The sequence below is a fragment of the Bipolaris zeicola genome (genome assembly GCF_000523435.1).
Source record: "Bipolaris zeicola 26-R-13 unplaced genomic scaffold scaffold_83, whole genome shotgun sequence".
NCBI classification, from domain to species: domain Eukaryota; kingdom Fungi; phylum Ascomycota; class Dothideomycetes; order Pleosporales; family Pleosporaceae; genus Bipolaris; species Bipolaris zeicola.
In genome coordinates this window covers 19,777-36,921 of record NW_006912132.1, presented here as the reverse complement: position 1 = coordinate 36,921, position 17,145 = coordinate 19,777, and the positions used below count along the sequence as shown (strand labels likewise).

The 17,145-nt window shown below is 52.5% G+C and overlaps 8 protein-coding genes across 8 annotated transcripts; 4 read left to right on the top strand and 4 right to left on the bottom strand.

Annotated features, from left to right (window-relative positions):
• Positions 1-222: 222 nt before the first annotated feature.
• Positions 223-2,188, bottom strand: COCCADRAFT_5418 (uncharacterized protein; the record flags this gene model as incomplete). The annotated part of the gene is made up of 7 exons (XM_007714522.1): positions 223-249; positions 301-586; positions 639-699; positions 750-1,333; positions 1,383-1,472; positions 1,522-1,968; positions 2,022-2,188. 7 exons carry the CDS (start codon positions 2,186-2,188, stop codon positions 223-225), a joined length of 1,662 nt encoding a protein of 553 aa, XP_007712712.1.
• Positions 2,189-2,661: 473 nt separating this feature from the next.
• COCCADRAFT_97275 (uncharacterized protein) lies at positions 2,662-2,850 on the bottom strand (the record flags this gene model as incomplete). The annotated part of the gene is made up of 1 exon (XM_007714536.1): positions 2,662-2,850. The coding sequence occupies one exon, from the start codon at positions 2,848-2,850 to the stop codon at positions 2,662-2,664; it is 189 nt and encodes a 62-aa protein (XP_007712726.1).
• Positions 2,851-3,172: 322 nt separating this feature from the next.
• On the top strand, positions 3,173-5,922 carry COCCADRAFT_5417 (uncharacterized protein; the record flags this gene model as incomplete). Its single annotated transcript, XM_007714521.1, has 5 exons — positions 3,173-3,182; positions 3,237-3,549; positions 3,606-4,581; positions 4,636-5,775; positions 5,827-5,922. The coding sequence occupies 5 exons, from the start codon at positions 3,173-3,175 to the stop codon at positions 5,920-5,922; spliced, it is 2,535 nt and encodes an 844-aa protein (XP_007712711.1).
• Positions 5,923-7,154: 1,232 nt separating this feature from the next.
• COCCADRAFT_5416 (glycoside hydrolase family 47 protein) lies at positions 7,155-8,781 on the top strand (the record flags this gene model as incomplete). The annotated part of the gene is made up of 2 exons (XM_007714520.1): positions 7,155-7,387; positions 7,473-8,781. The coding sequence occupies 2 exons, from the start codon at positions 7,155-7,157 to the stop codon at positions 8,779-8,781; spliced, it is 1,542 nt and encodes a 513-aa protein (XP_007712710.1).
• Positions 8,782-8,938: 157 nt separating this feature from the next.
• Positions 8,939-9,880, bottom strand: COCCADRAFT_5415 (uncharacterized protein; the record flags this gene model as incomplete). Its single annotated transcript, XM_007714519.1, has 2 exons — positions 8,939-9,456; positions 9,514-9,880. The coding sequence occupies 2 exons, from the start codon at positions 9,878-9,880 to the stop codon at positions 8,939-8,941; spliced, it is 885 nt and encodes a 294-aa protein (XP_007712709.1).
• Positions 9,881-10,182: 302 nt separating this feature from the next.
• On the top strand, positions 10,183-13,192 carry COCCADRAFT_97360 (uncharacterized protein; the record flags this gene model as incomplete). The annotated part of the gene is made up of 3 exons (XM_007714535.1): positions 10,183-10,726; positions 10,776-12,791; positions 12,927-13,192. 3 exons carry the CDS (start codon positions 10,183-10,185, stop codon positions 13,190-13,192), a joined length of 2,826 nt encoding a protein of 941 aa, XP_007712725.1.
• Positions 13,193-13,746: 554 nt separating this feature from the next.
• On the bottom strand, positions 13,747-15,620 carry COCCADRAFT_97294 (uncharacterized protein; the record flags this gene model as incomplete). The annotated part of the gene is made up of 2 exons (XM_007714534.1): positions 13,747-14,115; positions 14,166-15,620. 2 exons carry the CDS (start codon positions 15,618-15,620, stop codon positions 13,747-13,749), a joined length of 1,824 nt encoding a protein of 607 aa, XP_007712724.1.
• A 488-nt stretch (positions 15,621-16,108) lies between these two features.
• On the top strand, positions 16,109-16,840 carry COCCADRAFT_26617 (uncharacterized protein; the record flags this gene model as incomplete). Its single annotated transcript, XM_007714527.1, has 3 exons — positions 16,109-16,185; positions 16,344-16,543; positions 16,587-16,840. 3 exons carry the CDS (start codon positions 16,109-16,111, stop codon positions 16,838-16,840), a joined length of 531 nt encoding a protein of 176 aa, XP_007712717.1.
• Between the last annotated feature and the right edge of the window lie 305 nt (positions 16,841-17,145).

Sequence of the window (17,145 nt, the reverse complement as noted above, 5' to 3'; positions counted from 1 at the left end):
GCTCGCCTTGTGCACAGTCACACAACGCATACACCGGTCCTATAGCACTTTGAACGAGATGCACAAACGAGGCTGATGGCTTATACTGTAGGTCGAATCAAAAATCACCAGATGATAATTAAAAAGGGTATTCGCAAGTCTATCCCGTCTATGCTAATGCAAAAGCCAATTCACCCTATAACACACACGCAGCAGTATCTAGAACACTTCTATCACAGGAGACTATACAAGCACGTACAGCGCACACATCTGTTGATAGTTAGCAATCTGTCATCGTTCGGCCGAGATGAGTCAGCTTACCATACTAAGTCCCAGGATCATGCTGCACCAGAACAAGACATTGTTCAGCAATGTACGACCCTTGATCCATTTGCTTCGCTGCAACATGACGATGGGCATCTGAAGCATCATGGCAACAAAGCCGTAGCCTCTGAATTTTCTCGTGATACAGCCCATGACCAGTTCGTGGGCCAGCGCGGAGATGAAAAAGGTGATTATTATGGCCAATGGCCGCGACATGTGGTTCTTGGACGCACTGTAAACGTGTCGTCGAAGAAACTGATGCACCGGAATGTTCCACTCGGCACTGTTTAAGTAGGTTAGACGCTGCTTTGGAAGAAATATGTAATAATCCGTACCTGAACTCGAGCCAGTCACAGCTGTTCCACCAGTCAGCGTAGAATTGACGATCGGCGAAGCCTGTACAATGTAAGTGCGGGTAGATTATTGTGGTTTTGAGAAAGACCTACGCGTGATTTCTGCAAATGCACCCAGGATGTACTCGAAGATAACTAGGAATACCAGGAGGAAGGTGATCATAAAGGGGAACAGCAGACGACCAATCGTCTCACCCATGATCAATGCAAAGTCGGTTGCGCTGTTCGAGTTATGGAGTCGCACGGCCGATACGTCGAGCACTGGAAGTATGAATTCCTCCGCAGTAATAACCATGAGAAAGATGCATCCGAACACAGCCAATGTCTTGTAGAAGACCTCGAGCCAACGAACATGAGTGTTGCGGGGATACTCGAGCTCATAGCAGAGCGTTGGGCAGAAGATGAAATCCACATAGTTGTACAAGGTGAGGTTGTTGGGGTACGAGACATTACCCAAAGGTGACGCAAGCTCCAAGGCAAGCTCCTCACGCAAGTGGCCAAGGTATTCTGCATTTGGGTCTTTGGGTTCTGACTCGGTCTGAGACGGTGACTTTGGAATCTCGTGTAGATGAGTACGGGGAGTCGGGTATCGAACCGCTGCCACTTTGCTAGCTTGATCAGGTGTGTCGAGATCGTTCAGACGTCTCAGAGTTTCGCTGAGATGACCGTTGTAGAATCTTGAAACGTCAGTCTGGGCCGTCATTTGTAGATTCTTGGATAGCGTACGCGTATGAGTGCATTTTCATGAAAATTGCAAGTAGATGTAGGGTGAAGAAGACCTGTGCTGTCCAGCTCCAATCGCGGATGAATGGATATCTTCACAGTCGTTAGTCTATGGTACATGATCGGAAAAGCGACGGCTTACGTAGTCCAGAAAGCAAGCCAGATGGCCTGCAAGACGCTCTGTATAGCCATACCATACGTGTTCCAGCGAAGCACTTTGTCTTTGAGGAACAGCTTTTGGAGAGGCAGTGACAAAGCCGTACTGCAGACCATGGCACCATCAACCAGGCCAAGCTCAACCACCTTTTCCTTGAACAATGCCCACTGCCTCATCTGAAACGGATATCCAGTCTCTGTCATGTTTCGGAGCATCGAGGTGATGACCATGATGGCAAGGCCAATCCAGAACAGTACGAAGAAGCCGCGGAAGTCATGGTGGTCGCTGTTGGGGTCAAAGTGCGAGACGCGATTCTGGTAGTGGATGGTAGGGAATATGCGCTGCTTGTGCTGAGCGCGTATCTGTCGGCGCGCAGACGAAGAGGCCTGGACGGAAGGCGGGGCATCGGGGGGTATAGGGGTCGATCTTCCACTGCGGAGGGTCAGTAATGTGCTGCGCCAAAAAAGCACACTGGTGATAGGCACCTCGAGAGACCAGAGGCGGCTTCTTTCAGAGTGCCATTTTTATTGAGGCCTTCGTCGCTAAGTTTAGGCTTCAGGAGGTCGATTCTCGTGGGTTTGCGCGGTCGCGGGGAATGAAAGTCGGCGTCCCCATTATGGTTGTGCGTGTCAACAGAGGTAGATTCAGCCATTGTGGATTCAGCCATCATGAGCAAAGAGTATGCGCATGTCGAGGATGTAAGTAATGATGCAAAAGGGGATTGAAACGTGGACAGGCCAGAGTATGATCAGCAACCCACACGGCGACTGGTTCTCGGTCCTTATGGGTAGTGGATAATATTGTAGCCAGGCAAGCCTTCCGAACACCCGTGCAGCATGACAAAAACAGGAATCGAGTAGGAGGAGGATGGGATCACCACGTGGAGAAGTCTGCCTGGGGGCTGCTTGCGCGCACCCATTCTATCGCGGCGACGGTGCTCTAACATTCGTTAGCTGTCAGGGTCGGTTACATCACAGGTCAGACGCGCTTGCCACCACGGGCAGTGCAGCGGGAATCAAGGACTTTTGCCCAGCCAGCTAAGGCTATCATCATCCGCCCCGTAGTCTGTAGCACTCCTCATAGCCAAAAAGGCCGTCATTGGATTCGGCATGCGTGGTGAATGGCCTAAGACAGAATGCGATAACTGTGTGTAGGCGTCTGCGTAGCTGGAACACGCTGGGTGCCTGACTCGCGCGATAGGCCTCCGTTGCCCCCAGCCATATTATCTATGGACGTGTACAATGGCCGAGACGCCCTGGGCTTGTTCAAGTGAGATTGGGGAGGATGCGCTGGACTGATAGCAAGTTGAAGCATCTAGCAAAAGCGTCAAGGAGAGATGGTAGCAACCAGCAGTGTTCAAGTGGTTTGGCCTGCCAGCAGCGGTAGCGTGGGCGTTGCCCTCGTTGGTTGTCGGTGGGAGGTGCGTCTGCATCCGACATCTGGAACAAATAACGGCCCGGCCAGGTGGAAGCCGTCCCCCCAAACGCTGTCGACAACCAAGCCCTCCAAAAGGAATACCTCGAGTTGCCCGTGCCCGATTGATCCTGCCGACCGAACAGCAGCCCTCCGTCCTTCATTCCCGCCTCTCGATCGAACCTTTGAACGCTGCTTGGGTGGGGTCCAAGAGGCCACTGCAATGGCTTCCTGTACGCCAAGCATCGCACCGCCCGCAGCTATGGACATGTGCTAAGAATTACCAGTGAAGCAGTTTATTCGCAATGTGCGCGCTGCAAAGACGATTGCTGATGAGCGTGCCGTTGTCCAGAAAGAGAGTGCGGCGATCCGCGCCAGCTTCAGGGAGGAAAGCCACGATTCAAATGTGAGGAGGAACAATGTCGCAAAGCTCCTCTACCTCTTCACACTCGGCGAGAGGACGCATTTTGGTCAGATTGAATGCTTGAAGCTGCTGGCCTCTCCCCGCTTTGCGGACAAGCGGTTGGGCTATCTGGGCACCATGTTGCTCCTGGATGAGAACCAGGAGGTCTTGACCCTGGTCACCAACTCGCTCAAGAAGTACGTCCTCCTCCATCGAGCTTGAAGCCCTATCACATATGCTAACCGTATTGCAGCGACTTGAACCATGCTAATCAGTACATTGTCGGCCTCGCCCTTTGCACCCTTGGAAACATTGCATCGGTTGAAATGGCTCGAGACCTGTTCCCAGAAGTCGAAACGATAATATCGAGCGCGAACCCCTACATACGTCGCAAAGCCGCAATCTGCGCAATGAGGATATGCCGAAAAGTACCCGACCTACAAGAACATTTCTTGGAAAAGGCCAAGTTGCTGCTACAAGACCGCAACCATGGAGTCCTGCTGTGTGGTGTCACTTTGGTAGAGAATCTGTGCCAAGCAGACGAGGACGAAGACGATGAGAATGGTGTACGGGACCTCTTTAGGCCAACCGTACCCAGCTTGGTCAAGATATTGAAGGGACTGTCATCTTCCGGCTACGCTCCCGAGCACGATGTAACGGGCATCACAGATCCCTTCTTGCAGTGCAAGCTACTACAGCTGTTGCGTGTCCTGGCCCGCGGCGATGCTCAGGTCAGCGAACAAATAAACGATATCCTCGCCCAGGTTGCAACCAACACCGACTCTTCCAAGAATGTTGGTAATTCGATTCTCTACGAAGCTGTCCTTACCATCCTCGACATTGAGGCAGATTCCGGACTTCGTGTGCTTGGTGTGAACATTCTGGGAAAGTTCCTGTCTAACCGGGATAACAACATTAGATATGTCGCTCTCAACACCTTGATCAAGGTGGTTGCAGTCGAACCCAACGCTGTACAGCGGCACAGGAACACCATCCTTGACTGTCTTCGAGATCCAGATATCAGTATTCGAAGGAGGGCACTTGATCTTAGCTTTACTCTGATCAATGAGAGCAATGTACGGGTACTTATACGGGAGCTGTTGGCTTTCCTAGAAGTCGCCGACAATGAGTTCAAGCCGGTCATGACCTCACAGATTGGTATTGCTGCGGATCGCTTTGCGCCAAATAAGAGGTGGCATGTTGACACGATGCTACGCGTCTTAAAACTGGTCAGTGACTCAAGCCTTGGGTTGTGGTTTTCTTCTTGCTAATATGGGATACAGGCCGGCAACTATGTTAAAGAGCAGATTCTGTCGTCTTTTGTCCGACTAATCGCTACCACACCCGATCTCCAGACCTACTCAGTACAGAAACTCTACTCTGCGCTCAAGGAAGACATCACACAAGAAGGCCTTACCTTGGCTGGTTCTTGGGTGATTGGAGAATACGGCGATGCCCTATTACGAGGTGGCCAGTACGAGGAGGAAGAACTTGTCAAAGAAGTGAGAGAGAGTGATGTTGTCGATCTCTTTGAAACTATCCTAAACAGCAGTTACGCCGGTTTGATTGTTCAGCAGTACATCATTACAGCATCGATGAAGTTGACGACACGACTAAGCGATCCCGCACAAATCGAACGTTTGCGACGATTACTACAACGATACTCAGCCAACCTAGACGTGGAGATTCAGCAACGTGCAGCCGAGTACGGCAACCTCTTTGGTCATGATCAGATCAGGAGGGGTGTTTTGGAAAAGATGCCTCCGCCTGAGATCCGAGAAGAGTCACGTGTACTGGGAGAGGCTACCAAGAAGCGTCACTCGAAGATTGCGAAAAAGAAGCCTGCACAAGCAGCAACCGAGGATCTACTACTCGATCTCATGGGTGACGCTGGCCCATCTGCTGACGTGAATGGTTCTGCCAACGGAACACAACATAGCCAAGATCTGCTCGCAGACATAATGGGCGGGGCTTCATCACCCCCACAAACGTCTTCCCCGGCGCCACAATCGAATGTCGCTAACATTATGGATCTATTCAACTCCGGCCCGAGTAGTTCTCCAGCCCCTGCGCAATCCCGGGCGCCCCCACAAGCCGCATCGTCTGACCTACTTGGCGGTCTTGGTGGTATGTCTTCGCCGCCTCCGCAAAACCCAACACCTCCTGTAGCATCTGGCCCGCCCGCACATCCAGCATACAACAAGAATGACCTCCAGGTCACGTTCCAGCTCAAGCGTGACGCGAATGCAGTGCAAGTTCTTGCACGATTCCGCAACACCGGGAGCCTCACGCAACTGTCGGGTGTGAATCTACAGGCTGCTGTACCCAAGAGCCAGAAGCTGCAGTTGCAACCTATCAGCACAAGCGAGTTGGATGGCGGCCAGGATGCGACCCAGCAAATGAGGGTCACAGCCGTTAATGGCGTAAGTCACGCACATATGATCATGCTATGAATACACACTAACGCTCAGCAGCCGCCTCCAGCAAGGCTAAAACTTCGACTGAAGATCAGCTACTCGACGAGCGGAGGTCCCGTCACAGAACAGGTAGACTGGGCCGAGCCAGTTTGATTGAAACACATCCATACAACCGATTCTGGTAGTTAGTGTCTTCATACGTAGCGAGCACCCATAGAGCAAATGAACATACCCTCAGGCAAACATGCCACAGCTGCATTCCGTGTCCCCCCATCACGATCCCATTACCGTCACAAAGAATGAGCAAAATGCACTAGGAATAAGAATGCGGGAGCGGGTGCCACAAGGTCGCTGTGTGCACGGACGTGTCTTGTCAATAAACCCGGCCGGCCATCCGACCCCCGCTAACCATCCAGGCACAGCGCTTGTTTGAATGGGCTTGCACATCCCGCATTTCCCCCTCCCATGTACTAGTCGCCGAACGTAACGTATGATGCGGATACATGGGATCCTGCAACTCCGCATTATTCCGTAACTCCCTCTAGTATTGACCCCCCAGTCTGCGTTCTTACACGCCCTATCCTTGCTCTTTTCCTAAGAAACCAAGTACTTTAATTACGTAGTCCAGTCTGACTTGGATGTAAGACGCACACCGACCTACCCTAATTAAGCTGGTGAGGGGGGGGGGGGGGGAATTCGGTAGCTCAACAAGATCGACCAAGCCCAAGTCTAATAAGTAGTAACGATGATCCCTACGCAAGGCAGGTTGCGCTGCTAATGCACCGTGAATGACCCGCCACTGTTATGTACCATTGCCCTTTTTTCTACCAATATGTAACCAAGCATGGTTGGGCTCCCCCTGGTCATGCGCTGCTAGCACGAGATCGATACCATTCCCCAATCTTGCCAGCAGAAGGACGAGAAAGCATCTGGGTATGCACCCTCTTTTTCTTTGTTTGCCCGTAACGTTCACTTGTTACCTTCCTAATCTGAGGTAGACAAGGATCACCAAATATTGGTAACTCCCCAACATTTTTGGGGGTGTGTCTGGGGTCATGGTGTTTGTTGTCTCTGTCGGCTGACATATATGCGTATTCTAGGTTCTAGGCAATATAGTGATCTGCAAAGGGAGATGGGTTGGCGGGCGGTGAAAAAAGGCATATGTAGACTTGCTTGGTTCCTCACCTTTGAGTAATTTAATAAGGTTTTTTTGCCTTTTTCATTTTTGGTTGCTTGACCTTGGATCTAACCTTATTTTTTTGTCTTCTGGACGCGGTGTGGAAAGTAGTATATTACTATAGAGAGAGACACACTATTGTTTATTTAAATCTCCGGTTTACTACTCGGAAAGATTGGTCTTGGGTGCTTGACGACGACACGCTGCGATGATTCGACTCGGGGTTTTCGCTCTCACGGCTGCTGTGGCTTCGTCTTTGCCATCGAATGCACCGGTGGATTTGCCAGCGAGACGGTATGAGGCGCCTCCCGAACTTTCGTCCCCGAAAGAAAGAGCACAGGCTGTAGTAGACACGTTCAGAGTGAGCTGGGATGGGTATTATACCTATGCGTTTCCGAAGGATGAGTTGAATCCCGTGACGAACAATGGTAGTAACTCCCGGTGAGTAGCAAAAATGCTTCGATTGAGATTTTGAAGAGCGCTTCAGTAGAGAATGAGAAAGGAAACCCAGCTAACACATCTTTAGAAACGGATGGGGAGCCTCCGCCGTAGATGCCCTCAGCACAGCACTCATCATGGGCGAGAAGGAAACAGTAAACCAAATTCTAGACCACATTCCAACCATCAACTGGGCCGTTACAGACTCCTCAGTCTCACTGTTCGAGACGACAATCCGGTATCTCGGCGGCATGCTCTCAGGATACGATCTCCTACGCGGACCTCTGGCGCATCTCGCAGACAACCCATCGAACGTCGAAACTCTCTTGACTCAATCCATCAACCTAGCAAACAACCTTTCCTACGCATTTGAGACACCCTCGGGCGTACCCTGGAACAATCTCGACCTCAGCGCCCGCGGTAACGACGGCAACCCCAACGGCCTCGCAACAATCGGAACTCTTATCCTCGAATGGACGCGTCTCGCCGACCTATCCGGAAACCAGACCTACGCAGATATCGTCGCAAAAGCAGAGTCGTACCTACTCTCCCCTTCCCCAAAATCCGGTGAGCCATTCCCCGGCCTCGTCGGCTCCACCATCAGCGTGCAGACGGGCGAATTCACCGACGGCAAGGGCGGCTGGGTCAGCGGCTCGGATTCCTTCTACGAATATCTTATCAAAATGTACATATACGACCCGAAATTCTCGCAGCTCAAAGACCGCTGGGTCACGGCTGTAGACAGTAGTATCAAGTATCTAGTCTCGCACCCTTTGCCACGACCTGACATTACTTTCCTCGCCGCCTACAACGGCCCACAGCTCAAATTCGACAACCAGCATCTGGGCTGCTTTGATGGCGGAAATTTCATATTGGGCGGCCAGGTCCTGGGACGACAGGATTACATTGATTTTGGACTCGAGCTCGTAAATGGGTGCCATGAGACTTATATTAATACTGCGACGCGGATTGGGCCCGAAATCTTTTCTTGGAATATTACAAATATACCGGCGAACCAGACGGAGCTTTTCGAATCGGCGGGCTTCTGGATTAAGGATGCGAACTACGTGTTGAGGCCTGAGGTTATCGAGTCGTACTACTATGCCTTCCGCGCTACGTCGGATCCAAAGTACCAGGAGTGGGCGTGGGATGCGTTTGTGGCTATCAATCATACGACGAGGGTGGGCAGTGGGTACAGCTCGATCAATAATGTTAATGTGGTTGGGGGAGGCGGGTTCAGCGATTTCCAGGAGAGCTTCTGGTTTGCGGAGGTGCTCAAGTATTCGTATTTGATTCATGCGGGCGAGGCCGAGTGGCAGGTTTCCAAGGATGGGAAGAATGAGTGGGTTTACAATACGGAGGCGCATCCAGTTAGGGTTCACGGAGGAAGCAAGTGAGAGGGAGGATCCCTTTGCAGAGATTATGTATACGAGGGCTGTTGCTGTTTAGACCATTCATATATCCATTGGTGCGACGCGCGCTTCAGGGTAATGATATTGACGACATTTTCGCCGGGTATAATGCGATCGGCCACGCTGTGATAAAAGTGGCATGTTACTCGAAGAAACCACCATCGCTTTCCTCTGCCTCTTCTTGAGCCTGGACACCCAAAGCTCTCCTCTCACGACGGTTCTTCGCTGCAGCAAGTTTTCCTGCTATCTTCTTTTCCTTACTCTTGATAGTTTGGTCCAGCTTCTTGTTCTTCTTTTCCTTTGCAGGCGCTGGTGCTGGCAAGTCTTCCTTTCTATTCCTCAATGCGTCCAGCGTGCCTTCTGCCATGGCTTCCTCAACGGTCTTCCACATGGCTACGTCTCCCTTGGGTCCGTCAGCCTCGCGATTCGATTTGTCGCCAGAATCACCCTCCCCGCTCTCATCCGAATCCGCTGCCTTTTCCTTTTTCGATTTTGGGTATAGAGAAGCATATGGCTTCATCAGCGGATAGTATATAGCGTAGTTGACATCGACTTCGGCATTGTGAACTTTTTGCGCAAGTTCCTGTTTCTTTTCCTCGTCCTCTTCGCCTTGTAGCTCCTTCTTCAGCTTCTTGAGTATCCGTGTGCCCTTTTGACGATCTGCGCGCGTTAGCAATGTGATCCTCGCAGATGAGTTTTGACCCAGGAATTTCATACCAAAGAATCGCACCTGGTGGTACTTTCCAATCATTTTCCTCCTATACTCGGCTTCCCTGCTACTCTCCAACTTCTCTCTCAGCTCATGCTCACACGCCTCCAGCTCCCTCTCCCTCTCTATCCGACTGCTTGCCGACATCTTGTGGTCGCCCACATTGTCAACATGCGCCAACAGACGCTTCAAATCCCGTATCCTGCTCTTCAGCGCATGGGTGCTGGTGCTCTTGTCAATGTCACTCGACACCTGTGGTCGCTTCTTCGGTTTTTGGTGACCCGACCCTGGTTTGAAAGCGCGGTGTCTTTTGAACGGCTTAGGAGCGGAATTCGAGGCTTCGGAAGCTTCGGTGTGCTTGCGCTTTTGCGACATTGTGGTAGACTGAAGGACGAATGGAGTTGAACAGGAAAGTTTTGGAATGGAGCAAAGGGAAGTTTTAGTGGGGCGGCAGAATTAAGGTTGTCTGACCGCCCGGTCTGCGCCAAGGTGGGTCACGCGTCGGGCGTTCACCCATGGTCGTCCATGCTGCAGGCAACTGATACAATAACACAATGTCTATGGATTCGCTCATTCTTTGCTGCTTCAAATCGCTCGTTAATGGCTAATGACACATTCGAAACACCGAAAAATCACCAATTTGAACCGTAACACAGCCACGGCCACTGACTGGTGAAATGGAGGCGGCAATCAGGTGGTCACCGCACTCGACGCAGGCCGATCCTCGGTTTATAATCATCGATATTGCAAGCAATCGACTACGTCTGTGTCAGATTGATGAGTTCAGTAAGAGCAAGGTCAATTACAAACAAATATGTATCCGCGACAAGCTGCCAAACTACACGGCCTTTGACTGGTCGAAGAAAGACCCAAATTTGGTTGCGATAGGATCAACTTCTGGAGAGGCTACCCTCGTTGCACTTGACCCAGACAAGCCTGACAGCGACTACATCCACTCTTTCTCCATACGACACCAAAGAAAATGCAACGCAATTGCCTTTAGCTCGAAGAACCTCTTGGCAGCTGGTCTAGACAGAGTGCGCAATGATGTTTGCCTCAACATCTACGATATGAATGATTCACGAGTCACGGCCAAGGATGATCCTTACAAGAAACTGGCAAGCTCGGAGGCCGTTTCGAGTATCAAGTTCTTTGATAGGCAACCAGAAATGCTCGTCGCTGGTGTGTCGAGGCAATATGTGCGCATCTACGATTTGAGAGGTGTGTTTACATAGCGATAGCGAATGTCAGTCTTGCTCATACCATACAGACTCGAGTACAACAGGCATTGCACAGTTTCAGACGCGCCAAGTACATAACATTGCCATAGATCCCATGGACGAGAATTACTTTTTGTCAGCGGGCTCGGCAGGCGATCCAACTGTGACAGTATGGGATGCACGTTTTGTCAAGCAGCGTGCAACTTCTGGTGACAGTACGAGCAGCGGCGCCGTCTTAGACTTCAAGCCTATCGTAGACAACTCGCAATCCGCATCAATATGGAGTCTTCGGTATTCTGGAACCAAGAGAGCGACGTTCGGTGTGCTTGCCAATACTGGCGAATTTAAAGTCATTGAACTTGCTCAGCACTCTCACCAGCCCACAGAAACTGCAGATACTCCGTTTGCACGTGCATGGGCGTCTCCTTACTACACTAAAACAATGCATCACCTGCGGTACCCAGCGCATGGCAAGGAGTATCGGCAAAGTAACAAACAACGTATAGTAGCGTACGATTTTATGAGTGTTGGCAGCCCACTTGAAGGACAATGTGCACTGGGTCTTCATTCCAACCGCGAAGTTGAAGTGCTCAAAGTACCATTATCACCTCCACGACTCAACGTTAGTGCTTTCGAGGAGATTTACAAAGATCGCACTTGCATTGCCAAGGCGACTCCACCAAATGGCACAGTCGCGGAAGATATGATTGCATTGCAGAAACGAGCGCTGCGCGAAAAGCAGAGAAGAGATGCTAGAAACGAAGCAGATCTATCAGCGAGCATAGACAGTTTACAGATAAGTGCTAGCCAACCGGAGCTCCCTCGACTTGAAGAGGGACTCGACGTCAAACTTCCACTTTCAGATTTCCTCGCTATACTCCAAGTACCCAAAAGGCGAGTGCAGGAGGGTTACTCGCTCAACTGCGCTAAAAACAAAGCGGTCGTTGCCAACAACCCGCTCCTAGTCGATGCATGGACATTAGTGGAAAGAATGGATGCCCATGCTTCAGGAGACGGTATGGTAGGCAACGGACTTGACCTGAAGTACCTCGGTGTAAGCTCGATATGGGCCAACGAACTGACAATGTACGACGAACGACTGATCGACCCGGACGCAAAAACAAGCCAAGAAATGTTCCACGATGCGGTGAAGGAGATTGTCGAAGCAATGGAATTACCTCCTTTCCAAGGCGTATCCACTGAATACCCAGAGAACCGCCAACTCTGCCTCAGTCTTTGCGGTTGGTCATTGGAAGAATCCGGCGTCCAAAAGACATGCAACGATCTCGTTTCCGCCGGCGAAATCTACAAAGCCATTGTCCTCGCCGTCTTCCAGGGCTACAAAGACATTGCCCTGGCACTCCTCCGTAGCACACTTACCGCGAAAAAGCTTCCAAAAGACGACATCAGCCTCGCAGCCGTCATAGCCTGCGCCTCACCCTCCTCGGGCGTCTCAGCCGACCAACGCGAAGCCTGCGCCTGGATGGCTGACATGACACCAAACCCGTATCTCAAATCCCTCCTAACCTACTTCATAACCGGTGACTGGACCAGCGTAGTCCATATGCCGCAAATCTCGCTCCACGACCGTGTTGCCGTAGCCCTAAAATACCTCCCAGACTCGTCCCTCTCCACCTTCCTCACCTCCGCTACAAACACCGCCATCCGCACGGGTGACATATCCGGGCTCCTCCTCACAGGTCTCACTGCGCGCTCCCTCGACCTCCTCACCGTCCACATATCCCAACAACCCAGCTCGGGCTTGCAAAACGCAGTTTTACTACTAAGCCGTGCTTGTCCCCTATACATCCAAGACCCGCGCTGGACGCTCTGGAAAGACACATACCTCGAGCACCTCCAAACCTACCGCACCTTCCTCGAACGCACCCGCTACATAAAAGAACACAACCAACTCTCCGTCACGCGCGAAGGCCGCAGCGTAAACAAACCCCAACAACCCAGCCTCACAATCCGCTGTCTAAACTGCCAACAAAACCTCGCACTAAGAAAAGATGCAAAAACAGCAAAAGGGCGCTTACTCCCTACTTTCACCTCTACACCCGCTGGTGCTGCACTACCCCAGTCTGCAGGACCAGGACCAGCACAACAATACCAACAACAACACCACCACCGCACCTCCTTTGCCGCAAAACCCCCAGGCACCTCCTCCCAACCCCAGCCCCCCCAAAAACCCTCAAAAGCCTCCTCAACACCCGGTCTCCACTGCCCCAATTGCTCCGCCCAAATGCCGCGTTGTGCCCTCTGCATGTTGTGGCTCGGTACCCCGGATCCAGCCCGCCAGGGAGGCTACGAGACGCTCAAGGGAGAGGATCGAGAGGCGAGGCTCATGGTTTTTTGTATGAGTTGTACGCATGGATTTCATGGCCATCATGCTAGGGATTGGTTTGCGAGACATGCTATGTGTCCTGTGCCGGATTGTGGGTGTATGTGTGGGTTGATGAGGTGAAGTTTTCTAAGAGAGAGATAGAGAGAAGTGAAGGGAAGGGAAAGGAAAAGGGAAGGGGGGGGAGGGGGGATGTAGTTTTCAAGTTAGATGAATAGGAACGCTTTTGTACTTTTATGTCGAAGAAGAAGAAGAAGAAGAAGTCTTGAAATTATTCATTCGGTTCATTTTATACATGATAGCCGTTGTGTTACAGAAAAAAAAATGGTTTGCTTTATTGCTAGCTTTCTGCCATGCCTCTCTCTCTCTCTCCTTACTCTTGTCATCTTTCTCCTCTTCACAATAATTAGAAACAAAAAATAAACATAGAGGGTATAATCATGCCCCGCCAATGCGGGAAGGGGAACCCCATTCCAGGGCCAATCGTTTGCGTTTTTTCACGTCTTTTTTTGTCGTGAAATAGACCAGACCAGACCAAACCATGTTCCCATGTACGCGCTAACAATGCTACAAAGACCGCAGAAACACAGCCCAAAAAACAACAACTCCTGATATATGCTAATGAAGGGGGAAGAGGAATCGTGAGACAATGATGGGAGAGCTCGACTGTTCCAGAACTAGTCTTGACCCGCCATTTCGCTGTCATTGCCAAACTCGTCTTCCTCGTCAATGGCCATGATGTTCGCTTGCGCTGTCATAGTCATCATGTTATCGCCTTCTTCATCTTCGTGGTACATGGTGCCGTCATCATTGCCAAAGCCATCGGTCTCACGATCCACATCTTCTCCACCATTGGTGTTCATAAAGGCACGGAGACGCAGAACCCCGGTACCGCTGAAGACGCAGAAGACTTCGCGCTGGTGGTCGGTAAACTCCGCAGGTGCTTCTCGGCAAAAGGCGAGAAGGTCTTCGCGTAGAAAGGCCTGGATGCCAGTGAGAGAAAGATGGGTCAGGCGGGGGCAGTTGTTCAAGAGAGCGTGAATGCCCTGATGTTGTTAGCAAGAAGTGAGACAATACAATAAGAAAAAAAACTTACAGCCAAGGACAGGTTGATGCAGTAGCTCAGATGTACTCTCTCGAGCACACTGGGGGCAATAGGGCCAGAAGTGCCAATTTGCTTTGGCTTGGCAAGGGCGAATATGCTGCGGTCTGTGATGGCGGCGCACTTGACCAGGCCAATGCGCTTGAGCTTGGGTAAGCTTGCAAGCTGAGTGACGGAAGCGTCTGTCAGGGCCGTGCAGCATGCCAGGTCAATGTAGCGGATGCGGTTACAAAACTTGACTAATTGCGCAACACCGACATCTGTAATGCGCGAGCAGTGGCCAAGGTGGATATAGTGCAGATTCTTGCCGAGACGTGTGATGGCCATGACGGCTCGGTCCGTAATGTTGCGGCACTTGGCGAGGACCAGGTTGCGAAGTCGTGGAGCGGCTTGGATGATCTTCTGAACTCCGGCATCTTGAAGTTCCCCACAGTCAGTCAGATCGAGGATGCGCAAACAGTCGTAGGTGGCCTCTGCCGGAAGGCGCAAGAAGGCTTGGTCTGTGATTTTGGCGCAGTGAGCCAGGCGCAATTCGCGGAGGTTAGGGCCTTCGGTGATGAGAGTCGTGATTGATGCATCGTCGAGGTTCCTACAGTCGTGGAGGTCAATCTCGAGCATGTAGCGGCAATTCCGGGCAAAGGCAATTATGCTCCTGTCGCTAAGCTGGGAGCAGCCATTGAGTTTGAGGCGCTTGAGATGCCTGCAGCTCTTGGCGACAGCCTCGAGCGACTCGTCGGTGATTTTTTTGCAGTTTGTAATGTTGAGGCCTTGCAGGCGCACAGCATGCTGAGCCAGAGTGAGCATGGTCCTGTCGGTGATGGACTCGACATTTGTAACGTCGAGGGCGAGGATGTATCTGTTGCCCTCGAGCATGGCCTCCAGACTCAGGTCGGTAAGTTTTGTGCAGTTGGTCAGCGTGAGGCGCTCAACACGCTTGCAGCTGGAGAGAGGCTTGAGGGTGCCGTCGCTGACCTCGTGGCCGAGGGCGGCCAGATTCAGGCGCTTGATGAGGCTGCTGTAGTCGAAGAAGCTGTTGAAGGTCTGGACAGTGCGGATGACGCTCTGGACGTTTGACCACTTGTTTGTCGAGGGGCGGTGCCACAGCAGGCCGACACTGTTACCGGCCCATGTCTTGGAGACGAGCATGCAGTTCTTGAGGTCGGTGGGGGAGGAGAGTTTTGCGAAGACGGCGATCATGAGTTCGGCGGGGAGGCGGGAGATGGGCGAGACGCGGTTCTGCTCTTCGATGGCGCGCCTGCGGGCATCGTCGTCCGAGTCTGGCGACAGTGAGGGGGCGAGCGAGGAAAGGGAGTCGTTTGACTGCAGCATGACCGAGTCCTTGTCCTCGTCGTCGTCGAAGCCACGCTCGGGCGAGGTGGAGGCTGACGAGTCTGAGCGTGAGGCGCTGGCATCTCGCTGAGGTCGGCGCGAGTGTCTGACGCGGGCCATGTTTGGGTGCTGGGCCATGGCCATGGTAATGGTGGGCTCGCAAGGGTTTGTGGTGGGTGGGTGGATGGGTGTAGTGTGAGGTGCGGGGGGGTTTGTCTGTAGTGTGGTCGGCGGGTAGGGTATTAGGGTTGTTGTTGCGGGTGCGGAATGCGGAATGCGGATGGGGCGGTTGGGGGGTCGAGTCAGGCAGAGATGCAGGCAGGCAGGCGGGAGGAGGCTGACGACGCAGACATGCACAGCAACAGGAGAACGGCAGTGGCAGGACTAGGGAGCAAAGGCCGAGGGCGAGCCTAAATATGGCTATGGGTTTGTGTGTAAATAGAGGCACACGAGTATGTATACAAGGCCTTTGAGGGCTCAGCAGCGCAAGGCCGTGGGAAACAAAGGGTTTCAACGGGGCTGGGCAGTGACGAAAGAGTGGTTGCTGGCCCAGGAGCAGCATCATCAGTGCCGTTCTTGTCGTCGGCCCAACGCCGCAATGCCGTCACATGGCCGCCAACGGCCCTGGACTGCGCCCTCTCCTCTCTCTGCCACGACGACTGTCTCTGTCTCCCATCAAATGCATGTCAGTGCCAGTGCCAGTGCCCTCGTCTCGTCGGCATCACGGCTGCCTCGAGCCCCGACATTTGCCCTGCGCTGGTTAAGACTTGATCCCCCCCTCCCCACACGTTTCAGGGCTGCAAAAGCAATTGCCAGTGACACGCACTGGCTATCCACGCCAAGTACATGGCGACGTCCTGTCTGCTCAGGTACCGCCGCCCGCCTCTTTGTGGCATCGCCTCGTCATCGCCCAGACGTGTTCGCCTGGCCAGCCTGCAGCGTGGATCCGGCGACGTGTCGAGAGGGCTCAACAACAGTAGTAGCAGCATCGTGGTGCTTGCTAAACACGTTGGCAGCAGAGACGGCTATTGTGTGCTATTCATGTATGTAGCATGTGTGGATGGATATGCACACGTAGATGGATAGTATACTGCACACAGACTGGTCGTATACACACTCGTCCGTCGTCCATGTCCACCGCCTCAAGTGGTCAGGCAGCCACGGCCCGGCCCAATCAGGAGGCGGCGAGCAAAGAGTGGTGTTGGGGCTTGGCGGCAGATGGCCACGGTCATGTTGCTTCTCTTCGCACTGGCAGCCCTCAGGTTCGCGCCTGGCCAGCCCAAGCACATGTCGAGCAGTGCGTGACTTGGATGCCCGGCCCTAGGCATGTCATGGACTAGACAATATACTCACTCACTCACACACACACACACACCCACATGTGCATACATACACATACACTTACATGAACTGTGACGTTGCCCGGCCGTGGCTTTGCCCATGCCCACCAACTTGCAGGGGTCCGTTCACGACCCTCGCTCCCCCATTACACCCATCTCGGGCGCATGCCACATCTATTCACCACCACACTTCTCCTGCCCCTCCGCCACCTGCTGGCCCGCCCTGCCCTGCTGCCTGTCTTCTCGATGCCAAAGACATAGCCTCCCCGTCCTCTGCCTGCTCTGCTGCAGCCTCCCTCACCGCC